This window comes from Chelonia mydas, chromosome 9 (assembly GCF_015237465.2).
Source record: "Chelonia mydas isolate rCheMyd1 chromosome 9, rCheMyd1.pri.v2, whole genome shotgun sequence".
In the NCBI taxonomy this organism is placed as follows: domain Eukaryota; kingdom Metazoa; phylum Chordata; order Testudines; family Cheloniidae; genus Chelonia; species Chelonia mydas.
In genome coordinates, this window is record NC_057855.1 from 53,738,782 (window position 1) to 53,763,913 (window position 25,132).

The window sequence follows — 25,132 nt, forward strand, 5'->3', positions numbered from 1 at the left end:
GACCAGATTCCTGATGTCAGATCCCGGGATCCCTACCAGAACAGAGTGGGAACCAACAGGTTTGATGGCGTAGACTTCACTGTGGTCATGCACCCTTCTGTTCTGGCGGAGGACCGCTCGGGCCAAATGCCCAGTGCCGGCTTGCCACGGCCGTCCTAAGAACAATCTGGAGTCACACAGCCCCAGAGAAGACGGTTGCCATCTCGGTGGAACCTCCAAATTGTCAAAGTCAGATTCAGGACTCTCATAATTTGTCAGACCACTCTGTTTATTAGCAAAGTGCTTTGCTAATGCACCCAGATGTGAGCCCCTCTCTGAGGCTCAAGATAACTTATTTATACAGCTAAGCCAAAGCCAATTTAACATAAGAGACAAAAGAAAGCAGAAACTGACAAATATACATACATATTTTATTTGCATACTAACATTTACCCATCTCCTAGCTCAGTAGGAGCTCTAAGTTAATTAGTTTGAGGACCCATTGTCTCACACTCCTTAATATTTCTCTTCCTGACAACTATATTTCAACAAAGCCCTCAAGTAGCATTTCTTTAATGAATTATAATTTCAATATAATTCATTCTACTTTCACACTTCCCTTTGCTTCCCTTTCAAAAGTCATTTTTCTGTGGGGAAGCAAAGAAATCTGCAGGGAACATAAATTTTGCACATGCACACTAGTGCAGAATCCCCCCAGGAGTACCACATTCAGACACTGCTGGTCCTTTGTTCTCACTGCCACGTCCAGTCCCTATACAGGCTCCCTAGTGTCTTCCCTGGTCCTAATGCTGCTTGCTTCTTTCATATGATAACGCTTTCTAATTAAATACCTTTTCATTAGCAACTTAAAGCACTTTACAAACATTGTCTCATCTGACTCCAGCGTTTTAGGTATTCTTTATTTTATAGTGAGCGAAATGGAGAGAAGTGACTTGCCCTTTGTGATAGACAGGAATAGAATACAAAACTCCTGATTCTTGGGTCCTTTTCTCTAATTTTGACTACATATTTCCACAGTTCCCCTCTGTACATAGATAATAGAACTTTCCCCATAGTGGGATCCCCCTAACATGGGAATTTTTTTGTCAACGCAGTTCCTGGTGCGTTTCTGCACTGTTCCTCAGAACTGTTTACTATAGTAGGAAGGTGGTCATCTGGTAGCAATAGCATAACTCTCCCAAGTACCATTATACTACTAGCAACCAGGCTTGCTCATGAAGTGGGGTATGACCAGCAGTGACCCTGCAAACTGAGTAGACATAAAAGCCCTTTCTGGAATTCTCTGATGTCCTTTTGTAAAAGTACAAAACTTCAGAGAGCGTTTGCTCAACTCTAGGAAGAATTGAAGTAAGATTGCTATTTATCATGTATCATTTAACCGACACACTTTTTTAGTTCGGGAAGCAAGGCATGGACCTTATACTCTCATCAGGAAAAGAGGCTTAACAGCTTTCATATATGTTGCCTTTGTCAAATTTTTGGAATTTCCTGGAGGGACGGAGTCACCAACATTGAAGTGCTCAAGTGGGCCAGTATACCCAGCATGCAAACACTCCTCAAACAGCGACACCTTTGCTGGCTTAGGTATATGTGCCAAATGAATGAACGGCGCATCCCAAAGGATATCCTCTATGGCAAACTGGCATCTGGAAAAAGACTGCATTTCAAGGATGTGTACAAGTGAGACATCAAAGAAATGGACATGGATGTGGATAACTGGGAAGATCACACTCGGGACCGCAGCCTTTTTAAATGAGCTTAACAAAAGTCTCCAGAGTTATGAGAAAAAGCAGTTCAGCTTAGCAGAGGAGAAAAGAGCTCGCAGAAAGCAGAGCCCAAAGGATTGAAACACCATCTTTAAATGTGTCAGACGCATCGGAGATTCTCTCTTGAGTGGGTCTCTTCAGCCACAGTCACGGCTGCCATAAAAAACAATTGAGTAAATTCTTTCTCTCTCCGGGGTGCGTATCTGTGGTCTCTCGAGACTGAAGGATGCCTACTACTATTTAGCTGAAGAAAATGAGGACATGGCTTGGTCCAAATGCGATATATTAGACATTCACCTTACTCTTGAGTTGAAATTTTGCTTTATTTTCCAAATGTAAGTTTTTGGTCTCACCCTAGTTCAGGCACATTTTTAAAGAAAACATACCAAACCTACAGGATATTTTGGCATCATTGTCAGATTGTTCTGAAGACCTGGGATTTGAATATCACTGTATTAAAAATCACACCCAAAGAGCATTGACAAAGCTATTCATCTTATGTTTAGGAACCAGTTTTACTTCATGCACTTCAACCCTCATTTATGCCTTGTCTTAGCCAGCAATCATTTGTGTGGAATCTTTTCAAATTTGCTTTTATATTTTACTTGAATTCTTAAAGTTTTATAATTCCATAGCAAAAACAGGTTTCAGAGTAGCAGCCGTGTTAGTCTGTATCCGCAAAAAGAAAAGGAGGACTTGTGGCACCTTAGAGACTAACAAATTTATTTGAGCATAAGCTTTCGTGAGCTACAGCTCACTTCATCCAATGAAACAAAACAGTTACAGTTGATTTGTTAAATACTCAAAAGTTAGAAAATATCAAAGTTAATGTTCTTCCAGTGATTGGAGGCATGCATTCCCCTCAGGTGTGCACATGCCCAATGCACCAAAGTTGGAAACTTTGCTTAGCAGCATGCATCAGGACAGCACTTACACCCTTAGGCCCCTAGCCCTTCCCATGGCAATATAAGAGCAGTGCTGCCCTGACCCCACTCAGTTCTTTCTCACCACTTGCTGCTTGAGATGGAGCATTCGGTGTGGTATCTCCCTTCATGTTTCTCTATTGCAATGTTTTCTGTACTTTTTGAGTAAATGGTTAATTTTAGTAGTACTGTAGGAGGTAGTTTAGTAGAAATGTAGCCTTGTGTGATGCCTTCACTGGATTTTTAAGCATTATCAATCATGTGGAGTGGCTGTCCTTACTAGTGATCCCCACACTCCGTGTTTATTGTTCCATGGGGAAGAGCACATTAAGGAAATGTGCTCCATCTGCAGATCTTTTAAAAAGAAAACACAAGTGGCTAGAGACTTGCACTCGGAGCAGCCCATGAGGCCCAGTTTGACACCAGGGACCTCCGCAAATCATCAGACCCTCCAGAGAGCACCTGAGCCGGTACATACCGGGGTTCCATAGCTGGATTTGAATCCTCCACCCAGGAGGAAGAGAGAGCATTCTTCTAGACTCTGAGAAAAAGAACTCACAAAATGGATTGGGGCCACTCCAGAGCTCAGAGCATTGTCCTTCCCTTCTAAGAGGAGTGGACACTGGCACTGAGTCTTCCCATACACAAGATAGATTAGTCATCTACCTACTCTCCGGTACCAGTGTGTGACTAGTTAGACACCATACCATTGACTCCAGTACCTTCTGTGGGGTGTCTGTTGAGTCTATTACCGAGGACAGTGGTGTCGGCACAGTTTCTTTCCACACTGGCGACTTATCAGGCAGCAGTGGACTTGCTGTGCCTTTCTGTTCCTGATTCTCCCTTTACTCAGGAACAGACAACTATGATGGCTTCCTGTTTCGGTAGCTTCAGGATCACCCAGACTGGTTGCAGACTTATCATTATTGTCTGCACCGTTGTCCACACCACATCATAACCCAGGGGCAGAATTTGTCTGCTCCCTTCTCAGTACAGAGTCTCATCGGCCCCGTACTATCTTTGGTACTGACAACGATTGCAGTGCTGTCTATATCTGCAGGTCCAGTACCAGCTTCAACTTCAGTACCAACATCTGTTTACGCACTGAGTACGAGTGCAATCCCCCATCACTACTTGAAGTGCCAGCTCCTGTGCCATTGTTGGTTCCACTGATACCTGTATATTGGGCTTTGGATGTGACTGGCTCTGCCTAGAATTGCTCCTCCATTACCTTCAGCCTACTTGGAAGGTTCTTTAATATCAAGTTTGGAGACATCTCCCTCTCCTTCACCTTTGCATTACTGCTCTCAAAGGTTGTTGAGACATCCTGGGGTACCACTCCTGCACTATAAAGACTCTTGGCCTACTTCCTAATGGTCACCAATACCATACCCCAATCCACAGTGGCCTCCTTGGAAACCCTGGGAGGTTCCTCAGTTTGTGACGTCCTGATCCACAGCTCAGTCGAGGACTGGGTTGCCTGTCCCCTAGTAATCTCCCTGCCTGAGCTGTTTGTGAAGCAGTCACAGACTGAGGGGCTCCCTCTGAGTTGGTTCAGCTTGAGCCCTTGTTACAGACACATGTTGCCACAGAGATGTCACTGGTTTTGCTAGTGTCCTCTTTCTTGTCACCAGATGACACTGCAGTGCCAGATTCTTTATCTCTGGTGCCTGAGGATTTTAAATCCTATCATGATCTATTGAGACAAATGGCTTTGACGGGTATTCAGACTGAGTTTAAGGAGAAAACGCATAAGTCAGTGGATATTCATTCTTCAGCTCCAGGGAGAATGTTTCATTTATAGGGAGAGTCAGCCTTGGAACCTACAAAGTCTCTGTGGAATACCTCCACATCCTTAACGCCTATTGTGAAGTGTACTGATAAAAGGCGGTATGTCCCCCAGGTAGGGTTTTGTGTGGGTTTTTTTTCCCTCACATCCAGCCTGTAATTCCCTTGTTGTGGCGGTGGCAAACGAAAGACTGTGGCAGACTAGGTATAAATCCACACCAAAAGACGACAGTCTAAAAGGTTAGATTTGATGGGGAGAAAAATTTTTATTCAACCTCTTCATTACAAGATATGACTTAGTAAATTGCAACACTATGTCCAAGTTTACAGATGAGTTGCCAGAATCCTCCAAGGAAGAATTGAAGGCATTCGTTGCCCAAGGCTGTTTGGTGGGAAAGACTTCTTTGCAGTCGGCACTGAATGTAGCAGACCCTTTGTCCAGACTTTGGCCTCAGCTGTAATGATACCGCATGGCTGCAAATTTACGGCATAGCTCCTGACATCCAACATAGCACAGAGGTCCATTTTCATTTTCTAAGAAAACTGGTGAGACTTTACATTCATTTAAGGATTCTTGTGCTACTTTGCAGTCATTGGGAGATTTGTACCCTGGCCACAAAGAGACGTCATTATGGGGGTGACCAGCAATATCATTCATAGCAATGTTTCCAGCAGTCATCCTACCCTGCTAGGCAGCAAGAGTTCCCTAGAAAGGAATGTAAAGCACAGAGGAGAAAACCCTCTGGGTCCAATTTTAATCAGTCAGCTTGCTCTCTGCTAGTTTCAGGCAGGGAGTCTATTTGACTTGCATATCGAGAGGGGCATTCCAGTTGTGACAGTCTCACCTATCCCTTGAATTCAGGGACAAGCTGTTTCACTTCTGCAGCCCTTGGGAAACAACTACTGGGTCCTACGCACTGTGGGATCAGGTTATGCCATCCAACTTATGCTCATTTCCCATTCCTACCTCCCTACCCCACCCCTTTTCAGGGACATCTCTCATAAGTCCAGACTCTGCACTTTGGGAACTACAGAGGAAGTTCCTCCTTCAGCATCGGCAAGAGGAATTCTATTTCCTGAGCCTCAAATCCAAGGGAGAGGTGAGATCTATTCTCAATCTTCCAAGTCTCAACAAACTAATGAAATATGAGATTCTGCATGGTAACCCTGGGTATAATCCCTCCCTACGTTGGATCACAATTACCTGGTATATTGCTCTCAATCTTCAGGCTGCCTACTTCCATGTGGCAATTTTCCCAGTCCACAGGAAGTTTGAGATTTGTACTGGCAGGTCATCGTCATCAATTCAGTGCTCCCTTTGAGGCTGAGGATAGGCCAACACGTGACTCCTCTGCACGTCCAGTTCACCCGTCATCTCTTTGATCTAGGTCTGATTTTGAACAAAGGGAAGTCAACATTAAAGCCAGCACAAACCATAGAGTTTACTGGGGCCATGCTAGACTGTATGAGTTTGAAGGCTTTCCTGATGATTGAGAGACTTCAGGTAATTTGTCATCCATCTATGCCTCCAGCCTCACCCTTCAGCTACAATCTGCATATGCCTGAGATTGCTAGGGTATATGACAGTATGCACTTCCATAGTTCAGCACGCGAAATTGCATCTTCATCCTTTTCAAGCCTGGTTGAAATTAGTCTCTCTCCTGAATTGTCAGGTGATGGACAGCTTCGTAAGGATTCTACCAAAGATCCTGGACTCCCTAGAGTTGTGGAGAAATCAGATCAACGTTTGCCAGGGTGTTCCCTTTGCCCGCCCTTCTCCAACCAGGACTACAGTTACTGTTGCATCCAAAGTGGGCTGGGGAGCACATCTAGGGACATTAAAAGTTCAGGGTTTGGGGACCAAGCAGGAAGCTTCTCTTCATATCAACATTCTGGAGCTTTGAGCCATTTAAAGTGAATGCCAGGCCTTTCAGACTGAAATCAGGTGCACAGCTGTTCATGTACTTACCAGTAATACTACCGCAATGTTCCACAGGGGGAACTCACTTCAACCAGCTTTTCCAGGAAGTGAAGTCTTTTTGGCACTTTTGCATCAAGGAGGATATTAGCCCCACAGTGGCACACTTACCCCATGCTCAGAATCAGTTAGCCAACCACCTCAGCAGAGTTTTCTTCCAGAATCATGAATGGTCCCTGAAGAACAAGGTGTTCAGAGATCGTGGTATTCATCACTTGACCTGTTTTGCAACAAAAGACAACAAGAAATGCAGTCAGTTTTGGTCTGAGCTCTTTAACCAATGACTTTCATGTGGGCTGGGGACCGGAGATGAAGTATGCTTTCCCCCTGTTGCTGCTAATTCCTCAGTTTATCCTCAAACTGAAGTTGGATCATGTCACATTGATACTGTCTTAGCCAAACTGCTGTGATGAGTGTTGGTTCTTGGACTTTTTTTTTTTTTTCTGTTCAGCCTTCCAGACCTTTTCACCTCCTCCCAAACCTTCTGACACAATATTTGGCATCCAGCGCTGATCAGTCTGCATCTCTTGGCATGGATGCTGCATGTTTGATGTCCTGGATCGTGAACCAAGACCACTGCTGCATCCTGGCCTCCACACAATGTCTGTCAAAACCTGGTGGTCCGAGAAGCTAGTAGGACTATAGCCTCAGCCAAGACATTACCCACAGGAACCCTGATTGGAGGATCACCCAGCTCCACCAATTGGTCCAACCACACTATTTCAGGCTGAAGGAGGCACAGGAAGTCTGTCTGAGCAATAAGGTGATTTCCTGTTATGGCTGCATTGGACCCTGCTTGTGCCTGTCTCTTTCACCTAACCCTGTTCCTGATTCCTGCTCTGGTCCGCTCCTGGCCTCTTACCTCTCTCTTTACATCTGTTCCCACCGTGCTCCTGTTCTGTGCTTTGATCCTTGTGTCTCCTCCAGTTCCCGCCCTTACGCCTCGTCTCCAATCAGTTACCAGTCCTGGCCTCTAACTTGTGACCTTGACTCTGGCTTGCCCCTCTGGTGATTGGCAGTTGACTCTGGTGCTGACCCTTGGCTTCACTCCCCACCCTGGACGTCTGCTCCACCCACTAGCCATGACTCCTGCTATGACTACTAGCCTGGACCACCTACATCCCATTCCATAACACATGGTTAGATGAGGAGGAAGAATAATGCTCAGAAGCAGTGCAGTAGAAAGCTCTCTGCTAGGAGTACATATTTGGCCAGGTAGAAGTGTTTTTCAGTGTGGTCTCTAGCTCGAGGAATCCGGCCAAGGCCAGCACTCATTCATGACTCCTTGGATTATCTGTTGCATTTTAAGTCCTCAGGTCTGTCCCTTACGTTCGTTCAGGGGTCCACTTAGTGGCTATCTCGGTGTTCCACCTGCCAAGACAAAATTGGCTTCCTTTGGATAACTGCCTTGTGGCTAGACTTTATTTTTTAAAGGTGGTGGTGGTGATCCCTACTTCCTGTTAAGAGCACTATTGTGAGACCATAATTCGATGCTGGCTGCCCTCACAGGACATCCATCTGAGCCCTTGGCAACCTGTTCTCTGTCCATTCTTTGACAAAAGACAGGTTTTCTTATGGCAGGACCTCTGCACATAGTTTTTCAAGAATAAGTTGGCCCTAAGGACATTAAGAAAAGTTTTTTTCTAAAGTGATTTCAGTTTCACCTTAAACTATGTATTCGCCTGTAGTCTTTCCTAAACAGCCCTCGAATACAGAGGATTAGCACCTTCATACATTGGATGTGAGATTGTTTGTTTGGCATTCTATTTGGAAAGGACTAACCATTTCCATGTTCACCTTGGCTCTGTGTCTTACGCGGATTGGGTGAAGGGTCAGGTGGTTTCTGCGCAGACAATCTGCAGATGGATTACTACTTATATTATGGCAGTATATGGAGTAGCTCAGTCCATCCCTCCACAAAGACTGGTAGCTCATTTGACAAGGGCCCAAGCGGCTTCAGTCACATTCCTCAGCGTTTTTACATTGGACATTTGCAGAGCAGCTACCTGGTCTTCAGTGCAGCTATTACAACTGCGTCTAGATCAGATGCAAACTTTGGAAAGGGAGTCCTGCTGTCGTTCTTTAGGTAGATGCTGAGCCCCACCTCCTTCAGTTACTGCTTGTAAATCACCTGAGTGGAATATACATTCGCAACCACTCAAAGAAATAATAACTGCGACTTACCTGTTCTGTAACTTGTTCTTTGAGATTTGGGTACAGATGTGTATTCCACGACCTACCTTCCATCCCCTCTGCATTGGAGTCTTTAGCCTTGGATTCCAGTGGGAGAGATCTGATGAGGGTGAGGTTGGTGCCACCCTTACATAGGCATAGGAACGTGACTGGGCCGAATGGCATGGAATATATGTCGGCACCCACATCTCGAAGAACATCAATTACAGTACAGGTAAGGAACCTTCTTTTGCATGTACAGCCTTAACTCTACCTTTTGTGTATATGAATTCTGGTAGTCTGCGATTGGTAACTCTTCCCCTGATTACAATAAAATATATAGTTAAAAGACAAATTCTACCACCTTGGCTAAGGTCCTTTGAACCTTCTGAAGGCTATTGTCACTTACACCTGTGGCGGGTTCCCCCTGGGTGCCACCTGCAACTGGGGTACCACTGAGCCCCCTGACCCACCAGCCTGGGCTCCCTCTCACACTGTGCTGCTGTGATAAGTTGCCAAGCTCTCCAAGATTGCTCTTTCGCCAGCATACACACAGGTAGGGACACACCCAGTGCAGTACTTACAGGCTGCTGAGGTCAGCTCTGCATGGGGAGGCTACAGCTAAGGAACTGACCAGCTGCTCAAAAGCACACCATCCTTTGGAGTGTGTAAACCCAAAATTATGCTGCCTTGCACTGTCCAGAGATCTGTACAGCATAAGCTCATGAAATTCACCCCTCCCACCCCCCCAATGTGGAGAGGAAATATGCAACAGTTTTCTGCCCCAAGATATAACTCTCCCACACTGGTTTGTGATAAAACAAAAACACATTTATTAACTACAGAAAGATAAATTTTAGGTGATTATAAGGGATAGCAAATGGATCAAAGCAGATTACCTAGCGAATAAACAAAAACACAATCTAAGTTTAGTATACTAAGGAAGTAGCAAATTCTCATCCAAAATTATTATTTAAGCCAACCTCAGGCTCTTAAGGAGCAAGCTGCACTTGCTTGCAGCTTAAAACCCCAAGTATTGCTTTCACAGGTGTGACAAAGCACTGTCCTTCCTTCCGTGGGTCCCGCGTTTCCTGGCGGATTTCGCTAGCCTCAGAGGCTCACTGTGGCCCTCCACGTAACCCCTCTTTCTCTAGAGACAAGGGTCACAGTCTACTGAGCCATTTTTATCATAAGCCAGCAAGGGAGGTGAGGAGAAGTTATCCTTCCTTGCACAGTCTCTGTTGTCTCCCAGTCTCAGTGATTAATCAGGGGGCAAAGGTGGGGGTGGGGGCCACAAGCCCAGGCCCACCCTCTACTCCGGGCTCCAGCCCAGGGACCCTAATAGTATCAGCTATGGTAGCTGACCTTTTAGAAACATGACATGTAGAATTCCCTGGGCTACTTCCCCCACAGCAGCCCTCACTTCCTCAAGCTCCACTTCACCCTTACCTCAGGGCCTCCCTCCTTGAGCCTGATATGGTGTGTACTACTCAGCCTCTCCAACAGCGCAACTTCCTTCCACAGCTCCTGACATGCACCCCCACCTGACTGGCTGGGAGGCTTTTAACTAGTTTCAGCCAGCCCCTGGTTGGCTTCAGGTGTCCCAATCAACCTAGCATTCTCCCTGCCTTCTGGAAAGTTCTTAATTGGCCCCAGGTATCTTAATTGACCTGGAGCAGCTTCCATTTCACTTAACCTGGTACCAGGGATTTGTTTAGCCTGGAGCTAATATATCTATCTCCCACTACTTTTCTATAGCCATCTGGCCTTGCCCTATCACACAGGCTAGAAATCCCTCTAGTCTGGGTCCAGCACCGCTGCTCCCCCCACCACCCCGTTTCGGTCCTTGTTCCTCGTGTCCAAGAGTCTCCTATGGGTAAGGAGTCAGTGAAGAACCCTGATGATGTCACTCCCCTGCCTCAAACAGCTTTTGCATATGGCAGGATCCCTGTGTCTCCCAGCTTGCTTCCCACACCTTTCAGTGGAAAAACACTGGTATTCCAAGGAGTCCAGTACCAGGTGATCTGGTCACATGCCCCTGTGGTGTCATAGCAGCCATGACTCGGAGGCTATTTGTAGCATCCTCAGGAAGGCTCCCTGGTGGGAGATTAGCATTTTCTTAGACCAGTTGTTCTGCTTAATGGTCCATTTGAGTTGAATGGGCCCTTCCCAGCCAGCCATCTAGACTGACAGTCTTTTACCTAGTGGGCGTTTCCCAGGTGTAAACACATTGGTAATAGATACATAGACAATATTCTTAACTTCAGATACCAAAATCATACTTGCATGCAAGTATGATAATCATATTCAGTAAATCATAACCTTTTCAGTGATATCTCACATGACCTATCTTGTATAAAATACATCGTAATTATGCCATACTCGTATCACAATAATATTACTATGAAAAATATGGGGCATGGTGTCACAACACCTTCTAAGGATATTAGAGACAAGGAAGGTGAAGTAATATCTTTTATTGGACCAACTTCTGATGGTGAGAGAGACATACTTTCACCAGAGCTCTTTGTAGTTCAAAAGCTTCTCTCTCTCTCTCTCCACCAAAAGTTGGTCCAATAAAAGATATTACCTTACCCACCTTGTCCCTAATATCCTGGGACTGACATGGCTACAACTACACATCTGCCAAGAATGTCATACTCAACCAGTATGCCCTCTCAATACATTTTACTATACAGTTGGCTGTGCACATGGGCAGGCTTATTTAGTGGCACACTTAATGTGTACTGCAAATGTGCTGATTCTTATGCAGTCAGGTGCTTTCAGTCAAATCAGAGCCAAGTTTGAAAGACAGTTCTTCATGATGGCTATTTCCATGCTGAATTGTTTTTTACCCTCCATGGTTTCAGTTAGTGTTGTCCAAAACAGTCATAAGAATTGTTTATAATGAGGAAAAATTGCATTTTGAAGTTAAAACGGAGACCTTAATTAATGGCAGTTGCCATTACACTAACATTGAATTTGTTGAAAACTCAGACTATTCACAAAAAGAAAAGGAGGACTTGTAGCACCTTAGAGACTAACCAATTTATTTGAGCATAAGCTTTCGTGAGCTACAGCTATTCAGCCTTTAATTTTTACCAGTCTGGGTATTGCTTCATTGCACACCAATTTTCACAGAATATGCTTGCACTCTCAATACTGCCCTATTCCCTAGATAGTTTGGGGGGGTGGGAGGGAGCAGAAGCATATGTTGTGTTGGCTCCACTTAAAGGATTGACTCACACTTGTCTTCCCATTTTCCGTGTCTTTCCTTCTTTCACTCTTTTGGGTTCAAACAGGCAAAGAAAACAGTGTTAATGTTCTTTCATAGTAGCATTTCCTGTGGATGCCTGTTTCGAGGGCAGTGATATACAGTAAATAGCTCAGTTTCACTCTTTGCAGGTAAGATTGTTCTATGCAGGAACACAGTACTGCTTTTCATCTCTGGCTGTCAGATTTTGTTGTCTAGAAAATGTCTATTGCCTACCAAGTGGTTTGAGGTGTACAGACAGGGTGGGTTTTAAAATGTTCAGGGAGGTGTGAGCAGCAAACTTAACTGATTGATTTTTAAATAAAAAAGCATGTAGGAGAATTTCCTTTTTCTCTCCTGTTCTTGAAAAGTGGCATTTGCTTTCCTATTATCCTTTAGCCCCTCCCCCATTTCTGTTTGCTATGTTGTTGCTTCCCTCTTGCACCCCTTTTAACTATTTCCTGTATTCCTTTCTCTCCACAGTCCACTTTTCCACACATGGTGGTTCTACACATGGTGTTTCCTTTCCCCTCCTCTCCTGACATGGGCATTCACCCACCCTTCTTGACACATTGCTGTTGGACTGGTTGGATATCTCTCCTTCCTCTCACGTTTTTCCCCCTCTTCCTCCTCAAAAACAAACAAACAAAAAAAAAACAACAATAAAAAGAAAAGGAGTACTTGTGGCACCTTAGAGACTAACACACTTATTTGAGCATAAGCTTTCGTGAGCTACAGCTCACTTCATCGGATGCATTCAGTGGAAAATACAGTGGGGAGATTTATATACACAGAGAACATGAAACAATGGGTGTTACCATACACACTGTAACGAGAGTGATCAGGTAAGGTGAGCTATTACCAGCAGGAGAGCGGGGTGGGACGGCGGGGCTGGGGGGGAACCTTTTGTAGTGATGATCAAGGTGGGCCATTTCCAGCAGTTGACATGAACATCTGAGGAACTGTGGCGGGGGGGAGGGTGAGGAATAAACATGGGGAAATAGTTTTACTTTGTGTAATGACCCAACCACTCCCAGTCTTTATTCAAGCCTAAGTTAATTGTTTCCCATTTGCAAATTAATTCCAATTCAGCAGTCTCTCGTTGGGAGTCTGTTTTTGAATTTTTTTTGTTGAAGAATTGCCACTTTTAGGTCTGTAATCGAGTGACCAAAGAGATTGAAGTGTTCTCTGACTGGTTTTTGAATGTTATAATTCTTGACGACTGATTTGTGTTCATTTATTCTTTTACGTAGAGACTGTCCAGTTTGACCAATGTACATGGCAGAGGGGCATTGCTGGCACATGGCCCATCACTCTCACAGATCTTGGGAGACAGGCCAGTCCTTGCTTACAGACAGCCCCCCAACCTGAAGCAAATACTCACCAGCAACCACACACCACACAACAAAAACACTAACCCAGGAACCTATCCTTGCAACAAAGCCCGTTACCAACTATGTCCACATATCTATTCAGGGGACACCATCATAGGGCCTAATCACATCAGCCACCCTATCAGGCTCGTTCACCTGCACATCTACCAATGTGATATATGCTATTATGTGGCCCCTCCCCCCCCCCCCACAGTTCTTCAGATGTTCTTGTCAACTGCTGGAAATAGGAAAGCAAATGCCACTTTTCAAGAACAGGAGAGAAAAAGGAAATTCTCCTACATGCTCTTTTATTTAAAAATCAATCAATCAGTTAAGTTTGCTGCTCACACCTCCCTGAACGTTTTAAAGCCCACCCTGTCCGTACACCTCAAACCACTTGGTAGGCAATAGACATTTTCTAGACAACAAAATCTGACAGCCAGAGATGAAAAGCAGTACTGTGTTCCTGCATAGAACAATCTTACCTGCAAAGAGTGAAACTGAGCTATTTACTGTACATCACTGCCCTCGAAACAGGCATCCACAGGAAATGCTACTATGAAAGAACATTAACACTGTTTTCTTTGCCTGTTTGAACCCAAAAGAGTGAAAGAAGGAAAGACACGGAAAATGGGAAGACAAGTGTGAGTCAATCCTTTAAGTGGAGCCAACACAACATATGCTTCTGCTCCCTCCCACTCCCCCAAACTATCTAGGGAATAGGGCAGTATTGAGAGTGCAAGCATATTCTGTGAACATTGGTGTGCAATGAAGCAATACCCAGACTGGTAAAAATTAAAGGCTGAATAGCTGTAGCTCACGAAAGCTTATGCTCAAATAAATTGGTTAGTCTCTAAGGTGCCACAAGTCCTCCTTTTCTTTTTGCGGATACAGACTAACACAGCTGCTACTCTGGGAAAAAAAAAAAAACAATATTGCCATTCTAGGGAGAGAAGCAAAGGAGCTAGTGAGGGCAGTTTACAAAGAAATATATATTTTGAGAATAAGAAAAAGATTAAATTGTAGGTAAAATATGATGAACTCAATATGGTCCTGTTCAAGTAACCTAGAAAAGTCACTTGTTTCACAGAGGATCATTTTTAACTCTTTCTAGTGGTGACTACGAATAAACAACTAAGGGGCTTCCACCTTTGGATATTTTAGGATTCTCTTGCAGGTGCCATTTTACTGTCTTAATGTGTAGTCCAAAATCCAGCTTGTTTGCATTAATATGCTAATATCTATTTCTCTTCTGTTAAAGTATTCGTTAGCTAGGGACCATTTGGTTTAATAGTGTCCAGTATTATAGTCATGGGAGCTATAGAAATGTGTATATAATCCAACTCCTTTATTACCTAACTTCTCATTCAATGCCCTTTTGTCCATGATGGCAAACTTTAATATTTCAAAGAAAAAGTTGTCTGTACTTGATTCTGATGTGAATCAATACTTTTCTGCCTTTTTCTGCAGGCTCTCGTGAAGCATGTCCAGTCAAAAGGATACCCTAATGAACGTTTTGAACTTCTCACCAACTTCCCTCGAAGGAAGCTTTCTCATCTGGACTATGACATCACATTGCAGGAGGCTGGCCTGTGCCCTCAAGAGACTGTCTTTGTGCAGGAAAGGAATTAGCACCAAGGCCTGAGCTCTCCCAGCCTCCCTCCCCTCCACTTCTTTGCCTGTGATACCAATGCACTAAGTATGCAGCTGGGCTCATGGGATCATCGAGCTGAAATCAGACAGGCAGGCATTTGCCACATCTCCCTCTTCCTCCTTTCTCCTAGTTTTGTGACCAAATGAAAATGCTAAGATATGAGCTTTCCCAGCTTTGGCCTTGGAAAAATCATGCGCTAATTGTGGAGGAACATGCCTCCTACAACTGCACATCCCTTTCTCGGAATAAGAGGTAGTCTGTGCATCCAACATGCTGGGGTTCGGGATGGCCATAACAAACAAATATTTCTCACCGCTACCCCTAAAAGAAAAATCTATTTTGTTAATATATTTTATTTTTATTGAGAAATACCATGCGGCTAGGCACTGAGTTGTCTCCCTAAGCAGAGAAATTGTAATTTGCAGTAGAATTTTTCTTCGTTTTGGTTTTCTACACAAAAGGTCTCCATTAACCTTACAGCCTTGTGAGGATCCCTTGTCATGTCCTCTGCAGAATACTGATTTGCTGGAAGGATGTGGTGTGAGCTGTATTTAACAATTCAGGTTGGGGCAGCTTGGTAGATTACACATGCATATTTTTCTCTCTCTTCCTGCTGATGAGGTGGCATCTTGTTTTAAGTGAGGGTTGACCTGCCAGTGGATTTGGCAGATATTTAGCATGCCTGATATGGGAATTGGATGCTTGATCTGGAGCTGAAACCTGCTGTTTTCATAGTTAAAACTTACCCCTCCAGAATCTATTCTCTTATTCCAAAACGTGGCCTCTTTGTTGTCAGGACTTTATTGGTGGTGGGATATTGTAAGAATCTCAAACAAAAACTTTTGCCATCGTACAATTTAAAAACTAATTTGATTCTCTGTTTCCTAGGTAATTCACTTTCTTGGGGCAATAGGGCATTCACAAAGCAGTCAGGCTATAAGATAAGTAGGCTCTAGTGCTGAGGTTCCTTTTTATTATAAATTATAAAAAACTGTCATTGATGGACATCCCACTAATTTAGAATGATCATTTTATTGGGTCACATCATCAGGGTGACTTGAACTCTCTGGGCTATTTGAACTCTCTGTTATCCCACTTCCTAATTGGAACTGCAGTGAAATATATAGAATTGTATCTGTAACAAAAGTTTTGAGTTGTGTAAAGCAACGGTAACTAACTCATGTCAGTATGATTCTGGCTTTACGTCGTTCAAAGCTATAAAAACTGTCAGTGTAAGCCATACGTACATTATGACTAAGGAATCAGTTAACCAAACATATAATGCAACGTACAGTGCATCCAAATGGCTTTTTGCACCATGTACTCTCCTTTATCCTCAGATACTTTACCCTGAGTCTGAGCACAATCGTGTTCAAGGATTTACAGAAGACTGCAGTGAAACAAAACCATTTCATTGCTAACTCATCCTTTTACAGAAACTGGTACTGATCCAGGGTGCTCTTTTGTAACTGATAGTTTGTGTTCGCATATTCTGTATTTGTGGAGGAAAACAAGCTGCTTCACGTTGGACATAAAAATACAGGTAGGGTTAACTTGAGAATCAGACAAAACTGGCAGTTTTTAGAGGGTGAAAGATTAGTGTGCCCCCCTCCCTCTCACCCCCCCCCCCCCCCCCCCCCCGGCCAATTTTGCTTCATTGTGTTTGTCAGGAAATCTTATCTCCTGGCATCAGTGTCAAAGAAAAGAATTAATGCTGGCAATAACTATTTCCAAGCCAGAAAAGAACCCTCTAAGTGGATGGCTAGGAATATTATGTGGGATAAAACTTTTCAAGATACTTTGCCTTTAATTTCACTCCAGGCTGCATTCCTACATTAGAGGATGTTACACGGGAAATCATGGTGATTACCCAGTTTATTCCTTGTGGGTCTTTGCAAGCTAACTGTCCTTTGCCCTTAAAACTGTGAATTCTTATATATAATTTATAAGTATATTTATACAATGCTTTACGAATGGATGATTTGACTAAAAGCATTCACATTGATACCACTTTTTGAGTTCTGCTCCAGGATACAAAAGCCAGTTCTGATCTCCATTCCCTGTCTAGTTGTCGAGTCACATCAAAGGTGACATGTTGAGACTCTAAAGTGATAACTGGTCGTTATCAGCATTGTTCTCAAAGGGAACTATTCCTCCGCTATACTGACCCGAGAAAGAGAACTGGAACAATCAAAGAGAAAGGGAGGGCACTGGTGGTTGTGGGTGAAGGAAAAATGGTGCTTCTAGAATGGAGGATACTCTGAACCACAAAATACACAATTCAGACTTGGCCGCATAGGGAGCGGTGAAGCGGTAGCCTGTATCATTTAGTTCTAAATGCTTTCCTGGGCTTCCAAGGGCTAATTGAAATGATTAACTCTGACACTTGTGTGCATGAATCTGTTTGCACCTTCCCAACTGGTGAATGTCTGAAGAATTTGAGGTTTAAGAGCACCAAGATTTAGTATCTAGCATTTATCCATGGGCTTTTCCTTGTGCACTAAATTGATTGGTTAAGGCTGCAAGTTTCTGTGGCTCTCCCCTGATGCCCCTTTATGTACATGGGAGTGGGGGCCTTGGCAGTTCCACTAACTCTTGTGTTAAATTATTTCTGTTTTGGGGGGGGGGGGGGGGGGGGGGGGCGGCGGCGGCGCTGATTGTTCAAAACAATATTCTGATTGGGTAGTTGGTCCTTTTTGACATCATACACTCTCAGCTATGATCTCCCTAAATAATTCTGTACACACTTTACATTGAATGGATGGAGGGGAACTTCTCTTCCGAAACCCCATTTTTAATTACATTTTGACTTTAGCTGCAAGGCAGCCAAAAGCCATAAAAGCTCCTTTTTATTTTCTCTTCCTGCTTAGTTGCAAGGAGCTAGACTCTCTTATACTGGCCATCTTGCATTAAAAAGCTGAATTTAGAGTCCTGAACCAGCTTTTAAGTCAGCTTTGTTATGTTAAAAGCTTGCCCACCCACCTCTCAAGCAGTCTGGTCTGGCAGGGAAGCAATAATTATACTTTGAGAAGAAGCCACTTATGCTTTTTAGTGGTGGAGGTATGAAAAGAAAATCTGCCTCTTACCCAGTCTGGCAGTGGTGCTTAGCACTAGATTTTTAGCATAATGTAAGCTGAATTGGGAGCCTGCAGCTTGCTCCCAGTTCATTTTTAAGCAAATGACATTTTTCAAAAGAGCCTAGCTGTTGGACAAGGAGGAAGGTGAGGGATTTCAGTTGTCCACTGCCATTTCCTTCTACTCCATCTCCTTGCCCAACTGTACTTTAACTACTGGGTAATGAATTTCTATACATTTTCATATTCCTCCAGTGATCACTAATCTCCCAAACTTATTTTCATGATTTTAAGAAGTTGAAAGTAGCCATTGGCGAGAAACTGATGAAGAAAGGCAGCTCAGCTCACTGGGTTGGAGATCTGAAGAGACAAGATGTCAAAACTCCAGGGAACCTGAAAGGAAGGAAAATACAACAATAAATATATCCATAACATAGTACTTTCTCTTGTGCTGTGAACAATAGTAGAAAGGTATTTGGTGGATTAAACCCCATTCCCCAAAGAAACTGGCTTCTAATGTTTTTTGGTTTGGCTTTTTTTTGAGACGCTCAGAGTGGCATGGATCCTTAATTTTAAGTATCTGAAGCTGAGGTGGTGATCACTTATTGTACCAGTGCACACCCATTGAGAATTTTTCCTCTTAGAAAAGCAAGCTAGCTACCTGACTTAGATACACAGAAGGTTCAAAGATATGAAATACTTCCTGCACTATGACTATTTCCAGTGACTTCATTTAACACTATGAGTAGGTCCTGGCAATTGGGGGGTGAATGGCTGACTGATCATGGACTAAAACATGATCTTTGTGCCAGGCCCTGGTAGCTTGTCTCTTCCCTTCCCAAGAAGTGGTTAGTGCTTGTTCTGGTTGGGTCCTTTTATCTTTCAGTTCTCTGCATCTCTGCCAAAGTCCCAAGTTCCCCCTTACACACATCTGTCTTTTTAAGACCCCCACTGCAAACCTCAACTACACAGTATGGCTAAAGCATTGTAGTTCAGACTCCCAAGAGTCAGTAGGTGGCCAGAGAGGCTCCTGTTAAGAGAAATCTTCTCTCCTCAGTCTGAACCTTCATGCATTGCCTCTGACAGACCTAGTCTTAAAAGGCTGGAGGAGTGAGCCTGGGAATCTAACCTGGGATTTACATAGAACAGAGCATTGGCTGGCAGGAATGTAAGCTAGCCTGGTCAGAGGTTTTTTGTATTGACACAGAAGGCGCCCTGTAAACAACAACTTTGTCAAATTGTTTCATGACACTGAGGCTGTGATGCGCATTACTTTGGAGTGGGCTGGGGAAAGGTCTCATGTTAGTTGCAAGGGAAAGTGGTGATCTAAGGGCTAGCAAAACAAATGTTTGGAAGTGGACGTGCTGTGTAGCTTCATGCAAGACCCTTAACCTAAATGACTGCGTAGTTTGGTCTTACTAATGGGTGCTACTTTGTGGGTCTGTCATGAAGAGTACTAGGGAGTAGAGGTGTGTTTATAGAATGGGAGTCCGTGTCCTTGGCAGGTACGGGAGGGAATAGCCATCTCCATCCTCTCAGATTAATAGTATTTCAAACTCTTATGTTTTGATTTGTAGTTCCTTTCTTTTAAAAGGAGCAGTTTGTCCCACGTGTTCCATTTGTCTTGTTTTGCTCTCCAACTCTGTTAATTCCTTGAAAATTAATCATGAGTATAGCAGTTAATCATGACTAGGAGTAGGACGTGTATGGTAGCTTCATAAACATCAGATCAAGAGAGCATCGGTTTAAAGGATTATGATACTAGCTCATCCCTACCGAGGAGGAATTTGAGATGCGTGACTCCCAGGATACTGGGAGCCTTGGCCCTCTTATAGTCATCTCCTCCACTCCCTTGTAGAGCAAGCGATCACCACTATGCTAGGTTTGCAGACACAGCATATAGTAAAGCAAGCTGACTGAAAGCTTCAACCTTGCAACACACTCTGCCCAGAGAAGGCAGTGAGGGCCTGAGCAAAAGCCACTGGGAGTCTTTTCACTGACTTCAGTGAACTTTGAATTAGGACCTAAAAGATTGGTATTGTACACTCACATCCTAAGCTTTACTTCTGGAAGCACATTGCACTCCCTGGTAAATCAGCAAACGTGCTTGTACTCTTTCTTTTTGAAATTATGTCTAATAGCCTTGTAATTACAGGCTTTTAGTCTTTAAAGTGTTATTAAACTATAGTAACACAATATAGTGTTACAAAGGGTGTCAGAGTTATCAGGAGTTGTTTAAACAGCGTTTCCTTAGCTGTGGTACATCAAAGCTTTTCAAAAAGAACCAAATCTGCTAGTCTGTTAGTACACTAGAATGAAAAACTTTGGGGGGGGTGGGAGGTGCAATCCATTCCTAACCAGTGTGGATAGTTGAATAGAAATTTAGGTGCCTGTAATTTGTTAGTATTAGTGTTGTAAATACACTCAAGTGCATATAATTCTGCATTTTTCATCTGAGACACAGTAATGCATACAAACCTCTATTTCTGCTATCATGGTTTATGCAGTTGCTAGAAACCATCTGATGAAATACATTCTTGCCTCACACTGGTGCACAATTTTAAAAACTAGCAGATTTAACAAAACCCTCACTGTCTTTCTGTTTCAGTAGACTTACCCACATAGTTGTGCACACTGCAGTTAAAATGGTATTTATAGACTGAAAGAAGTAGCTCATTGCAATGTTCCATATTCTCATTGTTACTTCCCCATAATATTTATGCATTTTACAGAAGTTTGAATGAGCTACATAACTGACAGCACTAAGTCCTCAGTCTGCTCAGAATACAGCTTTGTTTTAAGAGTATAATTGACAAAGATCCTGAAATTCTAAACAATTTTTTAAAAAAAACCCAGATTGCCCTTCAGTAGCAATATTGGCCTTGTATGTCTGATACTACTGTAGTGAGAACTCATTTTTGTTATCAAACCAAACAGATTAAATATACCAACAGTTGGGTACCAGTAGAGTATAACTAACAATAACTACCTTTCACCTTTTCTATTCTGAGTGTTTGATCTGTAGTGCTCAAACAGAACTGCATATGTAGCTATGTGGTACAGCCTAGTGGATTCCCAGTTGAGTAGTGTATGACCTTTGCAATCAGTACTGTGCATGACTAGTTAGTGACAGTGATTATTAGAATGTAACCTCTGGAGTAAGAAGTCTGTTTCTCTATTTGTTGTGTTTGCTCTTCCCAGCTGGAGTGCTGGGTCCACTAGCACTGAAAGACCATAAAAGTTTGATCTACAAATCATCACTTTTCTAGGAGGGAAATAAGGCACCATGTGAGAGAACTCATTGGTCTTCTATCCTTATTCCAGATGCCAAACAGTGTAAAGATGAATACAAATAGACAAGTGATTAATGCTATTCATGTATTGAGGTTAGCTGAGGATTTGTTACAGAGACTTTTTTGGGTGAAACTGGATGTATTCTTTGAGACGTCCCTTTAGCAGTTATCCTTGTAGTGGCTTTGTGGACTAGATACTAACTGTTTTTCCCCCCACTCTTCTTGCCTAATTCAGCAGCTCTGCTGAATCAGTTTGCATCATTTCTTAGATTTTTCACCCTTTCTTTTACCAAGCTAGTAGTTAACACAGTGATGCAGTCCAGGGCATAGAGGTGTATGGACATGCTTTGGCTATATTAAGTATAAATACTGACAGCCGTCAGTCACGTGAAGTATAGATAGGCATGCCTTTGTCATGCTGTGTTAACATTTCTGATTATGCTATTTTTTTTAAAAAGCAATCTTCCCCTGTTATATAAAGGCTAGGATGTTCTTTTTTAATCAACTCAAAACTGGGTAAAGTATTGACCCATATAAATGTGCCAGACACCTACCTGAGTTGGAATTTTCATTAATCTCCAGATTCTAACTAGTTCCTCTGCAAATTAATCAGAACAGATTTCGACAACTGCTGTTGAAATCTGTGCACATTACTGCTACAGGCATTCTAAAATAATTATTTTACAAGGATTTTTCCCTTGTATGCCAGAAAAGTGCTCAATTTTATTCCAGCTCAGTTATGATCTGCTGTTTGCTTTTTGAGCATGTGAGATTAATAGACGCAGCCTTGGGTAATACAGGAGAATTTTATTTGAATCTCTTAATAGTTAGCTGAGAGATCACTTGCAGTGTCTATCCAGTCCCAATAAAAATGGCCATACTGGCTTTTTATTGAAGAATGCAGCACTTAGTGTCACTGTCTTATGCCTTAAATTGCCTCACTTTTGTCATCTACCATTATGCAAAAATACATTAATAATTATAGAAATTCTGGTCTTGGTCACTGTCAGTTGTCATTAGTTCCACCAGTACACCTTCAGTACGGAAGAGAGTAATAATCCTGTATCTTATAATTGTTTAAAGGTATAGGAACTTTTGAGTCGTAAGAGGATACAATATAAACGTAGGTGAAGGAGGGGGATGAGGTGCTATCTTATAGAACAGCTTTAATTGACAAAAATCTGAGTCAAACTCAATTGAGTCTAAGAAGTGTAGTGTCTAACCAGGCACATTGTGCACTCTGATACAATATGTTGTTTGTTTATGGAGTTGGGTCCTCCAGTTGATAAACGTAGTTTTTAACTGTGCAAAATTGTGACTTTGCCTGTCATTTTGTACAGCAGCAATTTTCTTTAATTTTGATGCAACTAAGTGGGAGGAGGAGAAGTCTTCGGAAGATTTCAGCTCACTGTGCTGGGAGGGAGCAAACTCAAGGAAACCTCTCTAATCTATATAAACAACTGCTGCATTTTTTTATAAATATATGTAAATGTCCTATTGTAATATTTGATCCTGGAAATAAAACAAACTGTTTTCAGTAGCTTCATCTTTTATTTTTTTTAATGGGAATGGTCATGACCCTAGGCCATGTATGGAGCTCCTGCATTTTCATCAGTTGACAGAATTTTATCTCATTGGGTACATGTACGCAGCAATAAAAGACCTGCAGCATCCAGTCTTGGAGCCAAGGTCAGACGACACGGGCTTGCAGGGCTTGGGCAGCAGGGCTAAAAGAAGCAGTGTAGACATTCAGGCTTGAGCTGGAGCCGAGGCTCTGACACCCCAAAAGGGGGAAGCTCTCGGTACCTGGCCTCCAGTCCGAGCCCAGTTGGCTACACCAGTGGTTCTCAACTTGTGGACTGCTTGCGGCCAATCAGCACACAGCTGCGGCCCCAAATGACATCCTCAGGGCCATACAAGTAGTATATATATTGTGTGGATGTGGCCCACATAACAAAGTCAGAGCTGCATATCCAACCGACAATGGTAAACCGGTTGAGAACCACTGGTCAATACTGCTACTCTTTAGCCTTACAATCCAAGCCCCATGCACCTGAGTCAGCTGACGCTGGCTTTGAGACTCGGCTTTGGATTTTTTATTGCTGTGTAGATGTACCCATTGAGAGTCAATTTTTTGTTCATGTGTGATCTTACAAGGTGGTGGAATTGCCAGAGCTCATATGGGGAGTTAGACCCTATGTTCAATCTTTCTTTTGCTAATTGCCTCTGAGTGTTAGATGATTTAGCAGAGTAATTCGAGGTGTGATAGCTAAATTCCTGCCCCTGTGGGTTATTTATTGTATATGATCAAAAGCTAAATTAATTTACTGTACAAGACCTGTGGGCACCCTGTTTAAGATGCTGTATTAAAAGGGGTCACTTTTTTCTGCAATAGGAATAATACTGTTGCCCTTTAAAGACGGAGTGCAGTAGCTTTAATACCAGGTTCTATGCCTATTTGTTCACAGGGATCCCATTTTTGAGTACACATGCTCCATGCATCCAAGAATGGATTCTTTTGCTAGCAGTGTCCATTGTGAGCACACCAAGGCCCCAGATGTCTTTGCAACCCCCATCTGAGGGAATAAGGGCAGAATGGACTCAACAACCTCTCAGCAGTTGCAGTAGTTTTAGTGATTAGTTAGTATTGTTAATTTGCCTGTTGACTTAAACCAAGGGAATTTTTTACTGTTTTTTTCATAGATAGTTGCCCCACCCCCATACCGCGACTCCAAGCTGTTATGGATGAAGCTAAATCTGAGGTTTAAGACATGCCCCTCCAGTGATCTTGCCACTCAATAATGGGCATTCCAAGGGCATGTCTACGCTACAGGTACTACAGTGATGGCACTGTAGCTATGCTGCTTTAGCACTGTAGCGTAGTCACTTTGTACAGTGACAGAAGGGGTTTTTCCATCGCTATGGGAACTCCATCTCACTGAGCAACAGTAGCTAGGTAGATGAAAGCATTCGTCCATCAACCTAGCTGCATCTATGTTGGGCATTAGGTCGGCATAGCAATGGTGCTCACATGTGTGACTTTTTCACTGCCTCCCTGGCCACTGCTCTTTTGGCCACTCTTTTTTTCCCAAGTGCACTCAGAAGGCTAGGAATGCCCTCCTAAGGTTAGTTTATCTGGAGCAGAGAAGGAAGGACTCATCCCATATAGGGAAGGATGATATAGCTCAGGCAGCTTCTTCGAGTGGTGTCCCTGTGGGTGCTCCACTTCAGGTGTTGATGCATCCCTGCGCCTTTGATCAGAGAATTTCAGCAGCAGTGTGTATGCATGGTCCCTGTCTTGAAGCATCGTTGGCACCTCATCTAGCGCATGCACAACCTGACTCCCTCCGTTCCTTCTCAACCATCCTCTGCCTGAGATGGAGCTCCCAGCAGTGTCACAAAATTAGCTCATTTAGCATTAAAATAGTTTTAGCTTAGTTCAGTTATTTACCTCCTTTTCCCTATTTTCCTTAGTTTTTAAAATATTTTTTTTTCTTTCCATAGACTAGTTAAGCTCACCCCTGGAGTAAACAGACATCTTTCCAGTTATGCCTGGTTCACTGGGCTTTAAGCAATACCTTTCATGCCAGGATGCCATGCTGGTGTTGGACAGACACTTCCAATGTGTCCACTGCTTGGGTGAGTCACACATCCCGCAAAAATTCACTCACTGCAGCAACCTAAAGGCTTGAGCTAGGAGGTACAGGGATCTGTGCCTCAATCCCATTTTAATGGAGAAGTCTCTGCAACCAGCTTCAGACCCCAGCCAGCAGACTCCCACTGGACAAATAGAATCATAGAATATCAGAGTTGGAAGGGACCTCAGGAGGTCATCTAGTCCAACCCCGTGCTCAAAGC

At 43.2% G+C, this 25,132-nt stretch overlaps 1 protein-coding gene across 1 annotated transcript in view; it reads left to right on the forward strand.

Annotated features, from left to right (window-relative positions):
• Positions 1 to 22,814, forward strand: part of UBXN7 (UBX domain protein 7) — a 50,488-nt gene extending 27,674 nt beyond the window's left edge. The window contains exon 10 of the mRNA XM_037908188.1: positions 14,724 to 22,814. Coding sequence (XP_037764116.1) covers positions 14,724 to 14,885 — 162 coding nt within the window. The 3' untranslated portion in view covers positions 14,886 to 22,814. The remainder of the gene's footprint in view (positions 1 to 14,723) is intronic.
• The last annotated feature ends 2,318 nt before the right edge of the window (positions 22,815 to 25,132 follow it).